Consider the following 12782-nt stretch of genomic DNA (forward strand, 5'->3'; position numbering starts at 1 on the left):
AATACACAATAAAGCGCTATATAAATGCATCATTCATTCATTCATATATATATATATATATATAGATATAGATATACTGATGAGCCTAACAAGGCTCCTTAATCATCTCCTAACAAGGTCATATGTGAAGGTCAGTTCATGTAGTCAGTGTGTTGGTGAAAAAGAAACGGGCAGGAATAAAGATCTGAGTGACTTTAATAAAGGCCAAATTGTTGTGGCCTAGACAACTGTGTCAGAGCATCTCTGAAACAACGAGGCTTGTGGGGTGCTCCTGGACAGCATTTGTGGGAACCTATCAAAAATGGCCTGAAAAGGGACAAACCACAAATTGGTGACAGCATGTAGAGTGTCCAAGGCTCATCAATGGTGGAAGTCTATGTGGCATCAATTTTAATAATGGGCCTGTGTAGGTGCAGACTGGACAGAGTGCTGATGGTCAGTGGCCTCTTTCAGCAGGATATTACGCCCTGTTGCACGGCACACATTTTTCAGGAATGGTTTAAAGAAACAAAATGAAGAGGTCAAGGTGAACTCCAAATTCTCCAGATGTTAATCTGATTGAGAATCTGTGGGATGTGCTGGACCAACCAGTCCAATCCATGGTGGCTCAGCCTCGCAACTTAAGGACATGAAGGATCTGCTGCTAACGTCTTGGTGCCAAATACCACAGGATGCCTTCAGGGGTCTTGTAGAGTCCATGACTTGGCAGGTGAGGTCAGTGCTGTTTTGGTAGTACAAGGAGGATCACCACAAAAATAAGGGCAAGGCAAGCTTTTCATATTCATCATTTGTCAGATACCATTCTATAAATATCTTGATCGAATTCCATATTAAAGAACTCCACTGAACACAGTAAGAAATCAGTCTGCTTAGTCAACACAGGTTTTACAGATATCAGAAATTCCCTTAAGGGCATGGAATTCTGGGATGAATATCACAGCACCCATCTCTGAGCTCTGGAAAATCCCCCGGGGCTTTTTCATCAGGTCTGTAAATTGGATTTGTTCCCTACCATTGATTCTAGTATAAAAACCACAACTGACCTGAATGATGGCACCAATTCCACCAGAGCCAATCAGGGTGACAGTATTTGTTGTTGTTTAACTCAGTGCTGATAACGCTGAGGGAAAACACAGTGCCCTATGCATTTATAGCACTTGTGATGAATCGCTTCTGCCACTTACAGAGATTTCCTGTCACAGAAGGTCAGGGGTCAGCTTCTTTTGTGCAAAACTGTTTTGTGCCTGGCGAGTTGGCACCTCATGCACAGAACGGTTGCTTGGATGAATGAATGACTCATGTGTGACATTATGATAACATTTAGATTGTTTTCTGGGTTGGTCCTCCTGTTTCCAGACTTTTTGGACAAAGACTTGATTTAAGGCAGCAAAAGTTCACTCATTATTCACTGACAGGCCAAACAATGAGCAACTGAATTATGGGAAACCAGATGTGATATGGTCTCTATGGGGAAATGTAATAAAATTTGTCCATCTGTCGAGTTTAGTGTGTGTTTTTGTCTATATTTAGAAATTTGTAGTTGTAATACAGCGATTCTTTGAATCCTTCTCCAGTCTGTATCACCCGAGGGCACTTTGATTGGCGGCTAGTCGTCAGGGTTGTGTAACATCAGCAGGGTAATTAAAAACATCTCTCCACTCGTTTAATCTTCTTAATTATTTATGGTTCTATTCTCAGCCTAAAATCATGCTAGCATCCTGGTGCACCATATGCCCCAGATTCTTGTGACATTCTCACTTTTTTCAATGGCTTTCTATATTGAGTATAATATACTCAGTATATTTGGAGTTTGTCCTAAAGTCACTTTCTGAGGAGACTGTAGTATGAGATCAAGAATATAAGTACACTGAGCAGTGCAGTGTACTAGGGCTGGTGATCAAATACAAATTATTGTGATATATTCACAATAATTTAGCTGACAATATTTATTTAGGCAGTAGTCTCTTGACTGGTATTTTCCATACTGTATACATAAATGTTGCTTTTTATCATTGTGTATTATTATATTGTTGCATAGGGGAAAATACAATTCTTCTTGTTGATTTAGTGAAAACAGCATAGAAAACATGGCCTAATTAAGTTTTTTTAACTAATTTTTCCATGTGTTTTACTCTCTAATTTTTAAGTCCACTTTGCAACAATGGCTGTTTGGCTGAAAAGAAAATGCTTCCTCTGTTTAGAAAAGAAATCACAGTTACCATCTCAGTTATTTACATTATTAATATTCAGTGTTAAAACTATACTAAACTATACTATAGAATTTCTTATATTTATAAGTTTTTGAGAATTATAAAGATAGTAGAACTGAACTCATACACATCAGTTGTTACACCATTCATTACATATTGAATGCAACATGAGCAGAAATGAGTGAATGTGGTCAGCTTTATACACAACTGTACTTTGTATATCACAGACAGAAAAAAATATGTGTTTTTGCCTGCAGTTTACAAACAATTCAATAGATTTCAGTCAGATAGTCCACACCTATTGTACTCTCCTCAGTCTGTCTTTACTGACTCTCTCAAATCATTCTCTCAGTATAAGTCTCTGTGAGTTTCTCTGGCACTTCTTTTTAGAGGCTTTTAGAGGACTTATTTAGAGTGTCACCTCTCTAAATCTCTCTAGTCTACCTCTCTATGACTCTTTGTCTGACTCTTTTTGATGTGGGAATTTCTGTCCCAAGTCTGTTTAAATCTCAAAGCCATATGCATTCCATTTCTCTGAAATACTTTGTACAGAGTTCAACTTCATACATGGGCAGTCCTGGACTAATGCTTGACCTCACTAGCCAGATGTGTTTTCCTCAGAGGAATAGAAACATCTTCAAAACATTCCATCAAAAATGACTACAGGTTACTGAGAAATAATAGAAAGTTTTTGTTTTGCTTTCACTTGGCTGCATTCAAATAAAAAAAGCTAAATGAATTAGATGGTTCTTTTAATTTTGAAGTGATAAAAAAGAATATCATATTATCATTTTAATCAGCCTAATTAAGTATTTTAACTCTTGCTTTTTCTGTTCTGTTGGGGTGTGCACTTTTTTTTTTTTCTTCCAGATTGCGGTTGTCCATCAGTAGTTGTAAATATTTCTCTCTGCCCTCCATCAAAGCTGACCACAATGATCTCATGTGTCGCCACCTGTTTATGCTTTCCAGGCAGGTAAAAGGTGTATAATGCATGTGACTGGAAGAGGTGTGAAGTGAACCAATACACACACACACACACACACACACACACACCTGTGCTGTTGCATAACGGAGTTACATAGGCCTTACATCACACCAGTGTCCTTATCACTTATCTGCGATGCTGCTTTGAAAAGGAGCCTGTTTCCTACCTGTGAAATGTTGGTATCAGGTGTTTACTGGATGCTGATGTGATCTTTGAAGTTTCGCTGTAGTGTCTGTCCATCAACCAGCAACACATTGAGAGAAAGAGAGAAAAAAGCCTCAGCTCTTCTCTTTTGATGCTGGGCCATCATAATAGATACAATCATATATTTATATATTTTGTATGTAATTTCTTAATGAAATTGCATTAGGGATGCACAACATATCGATACCATACAAAATAAATAAAATCTTTAAAAACAAGTAGTTATTTAATTAGTAATTAAATCAATTAATTATTTAACTAATACTGTTAAATGACATTTTTTGTAAAACTCAAAATAATTATCCATTGTTCATACTGTACATTTGAATTGAGCTTTTAGTGATTATTTTTTAATTTCTTTTGTTAAAGTAGTATATAATTTTAATGTCAACCATGAAAATATGAAAATAATTATCTTATCTGTATAGGCCAGAATTGTAATATTATGCTCCTCTAGCATCAATACTTTTATCAGTATTTATTTTTATTTATTTATTTTTATTCATTTATGCATGTATGCATTCATATTTTACAGTTGAATGTAGAAGCAGGTCATCATGGTGTGTCCTTATCTCTACATAGCTTTTAGTGATTATTTTTTAATTTCTTTTGTTAAAGTAGTATATAATTTTAATGTCAACCATGAAAATATGAAAATAATTATCTTATCTGTATAGGCCAGAATTGTAATATTATACTCCTCTAGCATCAATACTTTTATCAGTATTTATTTTTATTTATTTATTTATTTATTTTTATTCATTTATGCATGTACAGTGGGGAAAAAAAGTATTTAGTCAGCCACCAATTGTGCAAGTTCTCCCACTTAATGGTGTGTCCTTATCTCTACAAATCTGATTTCAACATCACAAAACTAAAACTACTTTGCACAGGTCAGCATGTTAATCTTTATTATGTTTCATTCTTCATTAAAGGAATAGTTCATCCAGAAATGAAATCATTTATTCACCCTCATGTTGTTCCAAACCTGTATACTGGTTTATGCAGATTGACGAGCTTAATCAGCTTAATCAGTTTTGCAGGTGAACAGCATGGAAATACCAACATTAACCAGTGTTTGTAAAATCATGATGTTTCTAGCTGGTGTTTATTTTACATGCCACACACAAACACACAAAAAGCTGGTGTGTCATGAAGGTGGATGTCCACTCCTTCCACCCAGGTAGTGTGTAAGTCTACACCGCTTGCAGGAAACACTCAGAGCTGTGCATGAATTAGTGATTGACACATCGCCTCTAGTTACACAGTGCCTGAGTTCAAAACAAACCTTCTCTATGTGTGGGAACAGAACCACTGAAATGCAAACACAAACTGGACAATGCTGCATATGAACAACAAAAATTCTTCTTCTTCTTAAAATTTCAGATTCAATTTATTCAGATAGTAGTTTTATTCATAGAAATTAAACATGAGAGAGCAAAAAAGATCATCAGATCTTTTGTTTTATTATGAATTTTTGTTTTGTGTTATCAAATTAATGTTAGATTTTGCACTTTAGCACAGGAGCTGCAGACTTAAAATCTAATTTATATCAAAACAAACATCACATTTATATCTTAAACAACAGTTAATTAGCCACACCAATTAATCACAACAGTATAGTGAATATAGACAATGTGTGGTGTAAATCTAGAACTTGTTCTAGTATCCTTGAATGAACCTTTTGTTTTATTTTCTTCCCGTCACCGTTCTGTCTTTACTTGCTCCATCAGCACAGTTAAGGTCATACTATTTCACCTGCCCCCTTCTATTCAAAACCATCCAAATCAGCACTGCTGGGTCCTGTACCATGCCTCTAGGGCACAGGAGAGCATGATGCTAGTTTTATAATAACACAGATGCTTAAAACATCAGCAGAATCGTGAAATTACACACTGCAAAAGTTTACAGTAGATGTGAAGTTATTTAATTCAAAACCAAAGCAGTTCTGAATTGTGTTTTGTTTGTGATTCTCCTCAGGAGCGGTTTGAGGCTCTGTTCAGGATCTATGATGATCAGACGACCTTCCAGATGTTCAAGAGTTTCAGAAGAGTTCGGATCAGCTTTAGTACTCCAGAGGCTGCTGCACGCGCACGCATCGAGCTCCATGAATCCGATTTCAGCGGCACTAAACTAAAACTGTACTTCGCACAGGTCAGTGCTTTACTTTTTATTATGTTTAATTCTTCATTAAAGGGATAGTTCATCCAGAAATGAAAATTCTGTCATAATTTATTCACCCTCATGTCGTTCCAAACCTGTATGCAGGAGCTGTCAAACTCCAAAACAGCACAAAATAACATCATAAAATCAGTCCATATGACTTGGGCACTATATTCAAATGCTATAAAGATATATTTCCAAAACCGACTGAAATATACAATTCTGTTTAAAAGTTTGGTGTCAGTAAGATATATTTTGAAATCTCATTTTAAGGTTGGATTTATGTAATCAAAAATACAGTAAGAACAGTGATATTGTGAAAGATTATAAAAAAAATAAAATTCCTTTAATTTCTATATTATTAATAATCTAATCTAATAATCTAAATAAAATGATTAATTTCTTAAAAAAAAAAACTTACTGGCAATGTAAGTCTTTATTCATTCATATTCATTTATTATTTTTCATAATTTTGCTTTCCCCTGAAGTTTGCATATAGCCCATGTTCTAACTCATATGGTTATGTTATTTGTTTTTTTATGTTGAACACAAAGGTAGATTTATTTTGTATTTTTTTGTATGTTATGTTTATTGGAGCATTTTCAAATGTAACATTCAAAAAATACCCAAAAGCAAATACATACAAAAAAAAAAAAGTCAAACAGATAATCATAGCATGTTCTCTTACTTAAATTTAGTTTGTTACAACAGCAGATGTAAACGAGGGAGGGCATGGCAAGTTTGTACATAATGTAACATAGTAACATAATGAATCAAGCAAGGTGCATAAGGTGTTTGATTCATTTAACACATTGTCTTTGACAACTAGAAGAAAATTATAAGAATTTATAGGACAATTATAGGAAGCAACATGAGCTGAGATCTCGGGACTCTCAGTGTAACATTAGCAGGAGACCAGACGAGTGAACAGGAGAGTTTAGTTCTTAATTTCTGCTCTCAAGAGGTCTGTCAGCTGGGGATAGTCACACAGTCTCACACACACACACACACACACACACACACACACTGTGGAGACCATTGCTATTAATGATGTGAAATCAGACAGACACAATTATATTTCTAGAATCATTATGCAGTAAATGTGCTCCACGTGTTTTATTCAGAACACTGAAAAAGTGTTCACAATGATTCTGTGTATTTGTGTGCTGCTGTGTGGAAGTGCAGATATGATCTAGGACACAGTGTGTCTTTCGAACAGTAAAAGAATAGCCTGTTTCCTTCAGAGAGATGTAACTATAGTGAGAGTATTCCTTCAAATCAATTAGATCTGGGCCTGAACTGTGCTATATTTAGCTTAGAGGATGTATTTAATTTAAAAGGAGAGTTAGAGCAGTTTTTTCTTTGTTTGTGTAGTCTTGTTTTGTGCTTTACTACCTCATCTTTTTCCTCTCTGGCCGCAGGTGCAGAATTCAGGGGACGATGTGGACAAGACATACCTTGCCCCACCTCAACCTGTCAAGCAGTTCCTCATCTCTCCACCTGCATCCCCACCTGTGGGATGGAGCCAGAGTGAAGATGCCACACCAGTGACCAACTACGACCTGCTGTGTGCTGTGGCCAAACTGGGACCAGGTACAAAACACACAAGACACACACAGTCATGATGATACAAGCATATGCCACTTACTCCCATCCATACAAACAAACTGTGCTGAGTGTACGTTTTGTAACCATCTGGACCAAATGTATGTGTCCTCACTGACTCAAACATTAATTTTAATAATTTTAATATAAACTTTTTTTAATTTGATAAACTGACCCCAAAAGCATTTGAAGTTAAAATATTTTCTTGAAAAGTATGCTTGTGCTTTTTTTGTGAAGAGTGTTTTTTTGTTTATATCTTTTTTTTATTTAATTTTTTTATTTATGTTATGCTGGGAGCTGTCAACTGATAATATATAATATAAAAAGATCTTAAAGGGGACTGATATATTTATATATAAGTATATCAGTTTCTTCTATAGATTTATTTTGTTTGCCTCTGAGTGTATAAACCTTAAAATGTTCATTTCTGTCAGGCACTGGATGCAATGAATCCAGGATATGTAATGGTAAACTGAGAAACTACACTATCAGTGTAAGAATTTTTAATGTATTTGAAAGAAATGTCTTGACCGAGGCTGCATTTATTTGATACAGTAAAAACAGTGATCTATTGAAATATTATTACAATTTTAAATAACTCTTTTCTATTTTCATATATGTTCAAATTTAATGTTAAAATGCATTGAAAGAAGAAAGCAACTATGTAAAAGTCTTTACTGTGATCAATTTAATGTGTCCTTACTGAATAGTATCAACCTTATTGACTTGATTTCATGAAAGTTATTATACAGTGTTACTGAGAAGTTGAAGCATTTGATATGTGGGGGGTCCCTGCATTGGAAAATGTTGATAATCCCTGATCAAATTCAATGGCAATGATACATTTTTAAATGTGACTTTAGTGTTCAAATAATTTTTGGTGTCACATTTTCAGATCCCATTCCTCCATCTTCTTCACCATCTCCTGATATCTCTCTACTGTATTATGAATTAAAATGGCAAGAAGGCTAAAATTGTATTAGGATAGGATGCTGTATTGTAAAAGATAATATATGTTATCAACAAATGTGTTAATGTGTGGTTGGTGATCAATTGTGTTTAAAAACTGAACTGTAATAGGTGGCAGCAGTAAACAGAAATGGAGTGTTAAACTGTTTGAGATGTTCCTCCTCATGTGTGCTGTGTCTGCACCCCCTGCTGGTACATATCACAACACACACACTGACTTCCTGCCATGACAAACCTCTTATCACCTCTTATTGGTTGGCTCGTTACTATAGTAACCCTCATTCTGTTTCTCAGTGTTTGTGTGTTCTCAACAGTAGTGCTATCTTTTTTTACTAACAGTTGTAATCTTTTAATGGCTTTCAAATATCATATAATTTCTTAGTGAGAAGACATTTATCTACAAAATGTTCACCTGATGCAGAAAAGCACAAAATGTTATGGGCACTATTCTTCATATCTGGATTAAGTTATCTGGCTTGAATTGTTGATGATATGACATAATCCTGGACTGTTCCGCTCTTTGAATCTCATAAGAGTTGCCGTTATAGCAACAAGCCCATAAGATCAAACATGCTTAGTATTATGTTTATTTAACATAAACGGGATCAAATCACTAAGGAGGTGAAGTCTGTCCCACTGGCTGTTCTTAGAGGAGCACCATGTTAAACTAGATGCAAAAAAATACTTGTCACTAGTTAAACCGACTGCTTTTCTAAGGCTATATTGTTGTTGTTGTTGTTGTTGTTAATGATGATAGATAGATAGATAGATAGATAGATAGATCTAATAATTTACATTAGCTGTACAGTTTGTCCAAGCAATGCAAAGAAGGTTTTTTTCTCATGGATAAATTCTTGTTCTTGGGTAGTTCTTGTTTAACATTTTTTGCGATTGTTGTCAGTATTTCATAGGTCAACATTTGGTTCAATAGACAATGCAAACATGACCTGTGTAAAAGGTTCGGGAATGTATTTGTACTAGAGTTTTCGTGAAAGTTGAAAATGTCCTACCCACAGAATGGATTTCACCAATGATCAAGAAGTTCATAGCTAAATTCAGGACATATTTGGCTGGGAAGGAAGTCGTGAGTTCTAAAACAAACTGCATGTTTTTTTAGTGTGTCAATTGATTTCAAAAGTTCTTCATCTTTTATCTGTCTCTTTAGGTGAGAAGTACGAGCTGCATGCGGGTACAGAGTCCACTCCTAGCGTGGTGGTCCATGTGTGTGAGAGCGAAAATGAGGATGAGGAAGAAGCCCAGCCAAAAACCAAGATTGTCCAGACCAGACGCCCCGACGGTCCCCCGAAAGTCTACAACTAAAACCTTTGGCACACTTTACACATTTTTCTCTCTCTGTGTGTCTCTTTCTCTCATCCAGGGAAAGGCACGCTTTATTTCAATAACAAAAAAAGCTAAACTAAGAAATGGATGGATTTGGAGGGGTGCTCTGTGCACAGGTGACGTGTGGTGTTCTGAACTGGACTCGTGGACTGAACACACTGTCTCACTGCTGCCTCACGGGACAGCCAGGGGGCGATGAGCTTGCAACCCCCCTCTCACAATCATAACACTTTCATTCTCTCATTTAAAGTCATTGTACTGTCGCATTGAAGAGCAGTAATTGTCTTTAACAGTCGTAGAAGTAGGTTACATGTAAACTTTGTTACTGTTTGTCACTTTGATTGATCATCAAAGAAAATAATGCTTTAAAAAAGGAAGCAGACCCATTCTGCTTTTTCTGTTTCTCTCTCGACAGCCGTGTCCGCGTTTATCTCCATATCAGTCAGGTTGGCACACCTGCAGAGGTGGCGCTGCTCGCTGGGATTGTGACGTGTGCGTATTTATGCCTGTTCATACCATGCTAGAATGGGATGACAAGTTGTTTAATGGAAATGGTAAGAACGAAGGTGTCGACTGAAGTGTTTCTGTCATGTTGGTTATGACGAGAGGGTGTTTACTAAGTTAGATGTGTATTATTTTTACTGTGTATTTGATAGCACACATTTTTGCATGCTAACTGGCGTATTTTACACTCTATGTTAAAGCAACTTGTGATTGTCCTTGGAAAGCAAAGAAACAGTTGTCAGGCGTAAAGTTCAACGTTTTGTACTTGTATAGCACATCATTCACTTGCAGGCCAGACAAACAATTAGGAAAAAGCACATGGTTTGGGTCTTAGTTTTACACCATTTCTGTTTGGCGTGCTTCTGCACCACTTGCATTGGGGTTTTTTTGCAAGGTTTTTCATATCTTCATAGATTTACTGAATCTACATTGACATGCTCAATTTTCGAAATGAAAAACAATGTGCCAAGCGACTTGGCCCAGAACCACTGTGTCAACGCTTGACTACTGTCATATCAATGTTAATTAAGTTGTGTATTTTGCATTGACAGATCAAATCATAAAATCCGAAAAATGAAAATTCTGTCATCATTTACTCATTTACTTTCAAACCTGTATGACGTTCTTTCTTCTGCAGAACATAAGTTATTTTGAAGAATCTTGGCAACCAAACCGTTTTGGTGCCTTTTGACTTATATTGTATGGAAATTTCTTCTCTTATCCCAGTTCTTTTGTGTCTCGCAAAATCCTAATTTTTTATTTTTTTGGTTTATAAACCTCCACTGTGTTAATTCATACCAAAATGGTAATAATAGATGAAAATGGATGGATGAAAATGTCATTTTAAGATGTGTTTTAGTAATAATGTACAGACAGTGAAGTAGAATGCCACGATTGGCCATCAGATTGAGGATTGAAGAGAGGCTTGTAAAGATGGTGGTTAAATTAGCCTTATAAAAAGTCACATTTTAGTCAAAGAAAGAAAATCCAGTTAAATATTGAGTGATATTCAGTCATATTTTTAAATGTGATGTCATGATGATGTAATCACATTAAAAATAAATAATGCAAGCAAATAACTGTGATGTTCATGTGACTTTATAAATGGCCTTGCTCTCTTGCTTACATGTGAGAAAAAGATTTCAAGTGTTTTGTTTAAAAGCCAATCCTTCAGTGACGAATGACCCCTTTAGCAAATAACTTAATAAAGAAATAAATCTTATCAGAATTTAACTTTTTTTTTATTTTTTACTTCTGCATGCTGTGACTTTTCCATAGATGCAGTCTTTCCTGTTTGTATCTCACTCTGAATGCAGCCCGTTTCTCCTGTTGTGTTTTCGGGTGTTCAGTCGATATGGGGGTGAGAAACATGGTGAACAAAGCTCTTTTGAGTTATTGATAACCAGCATGAACAAATGTTTTGGACTCTTTGAGTTTTGTGTGTGTTAACCTTTAAGACAAAAGGAAGAAGTGAAGTATATGAACACAACAAGCAAATTTGTAAGATATCATTGGCAGCATAATGTATTGATATTTTTTACTATCTTTAAGGCTGTTGTTGCAGTTGCTTTGTATCCGTAAAATGATTGTGTTCCTTTTCTTTTTTTTAAGGAAGTCTACAGATAGTTCTATCACTGTTGCTGTTCTGTTTGGATATAGATATTGTCTAGTACTGTAACTGTAGTTCATAACCCGTGAACACGAAGCAATAATTGACAGTTATGTTTGTGTCCTTGTATGCTATTTTTTTTTGTGCAGAGCTCTTCTCTGACTCTTGCCTTGCTTTTGTTTGTGTAAATATGATTGTTATTTGTTTCTCATTGGCATATAAATATATAAATAAAGATATATATATAAAAAACTGATTCTTTCAAAAAAAAAAAGTGTAATATGTTTATTTCACCCAAGTCAAGTACCTCCCAAGTGTGCATCGTCCATTATGATTCAATACTGTTTAAGGGTGTAAATAACGTTTATTGGACCTATATTTCATTAATCATAGATGAATACCAGGATATATATTACAAAATTTTGTGCGTGTGTGTCCTTTTCCTCATTCCATCTGTGAAGGAGCGGTCATGCGTGGGCAAAAGCGTAAATTCTGAATGGACATTGTCCGATCAACATTCAGATTGTGCCAGGCTTTATAAATATCTTGTAAGTTGTACTTATTGTCTGTTTTGCCTTTTTTTAAACCAAAGGTAGGTTTAACTGTCACAGCCTACTTTCCACTATCCACTTTTTCTTTATCTGATAATACAAGGAGGTTCCTCTACACCTCGCCAGGGGAGAATGGGACACACCTGATTTTTGTTTTTACCTGTCAATGAGGAGATCCCAGCCCAGTCTCCTGGGATACAAATACTGATACAAAGATACTAATTATACACGCTCTCACATGTCCTGTTGGGAATCATGCTTTGAGGGATATAATAAGGAGCTTGTGAATCACATCTAGTAGCTTTGAACAAGATATACTAGAACTAGATCTGCCTAAATTTGTAACGTTTTTCCTCTTGCATAATGCAAATCGATGTGTATACTGAAAACCTGCTTATAACCACTTAAAAGTAGCAATACAAGTTATCTGATAATATATACTCAAGATTGTATCACATATCACTTATACTGTATAATCTGAGCATGTATATTATCGACATATTCATTTATAAATATCACATAAAGTGCCCCCAAAAAGTATTTGAACACTTAATTGTGTCACACTTAAAATGTATAAATGTCTTTGTATAATAAAACAAAATATCAAACTAAACATACATATAAAAAGTGCACGCACTGCT

General features: G+C 35.4%; 1 protein-coding gene across 2 annotated transcripts in view; it reads left to right on the plus strand.

Annotated features, from left to right (window-relative positions):
• The window catches only part of rcan3 (regulator of calcineurin 3), a 38091-nt gene extending 27333 nt beyond the window's left edge, over positions 1–10758 (plus strand). For both annotated transcript variants that reach the window (XM_016268594.1, XM_016268603.1), the window contains 3 exons: positions 5380–5553; positions 6984–7155; positions 9302–10758. In XM_016268594.1, coding sequence (XP_016124080.1) covers positions 5380–5553; positions 6984–7155; positions 9302–9456 — 501 coding nt within the window. In that variant the 3' untranslated portion in view covers positions 9457–10758. The remainder of the gene's footprint in view (positions 1–5379; positions 5554–6983; positions 7156–9301) is intronic.
• Positions 10759–12782: the final 2024 nt, after the last annotated feature.

The sequence above is a fragment of the Sinocyclocheilus grahami genome, unplaced genomic scaffold (assembly GCF_001515645.1).
Source record: "Sinocyclocheilus grahami isolate Dianchi unplaced genomic scaffold, SAMN03320097.WGS_v1.1 scaffold4.1, whole genome shotgun sequence".
Taxonomy (NCBI): Eukaryota; Metazoa; Chordata; class Actinopteri; order Cypriniformes; family Cyprinidae; genus Sinocyclocheilus; species Sinocyclocheilus grahami.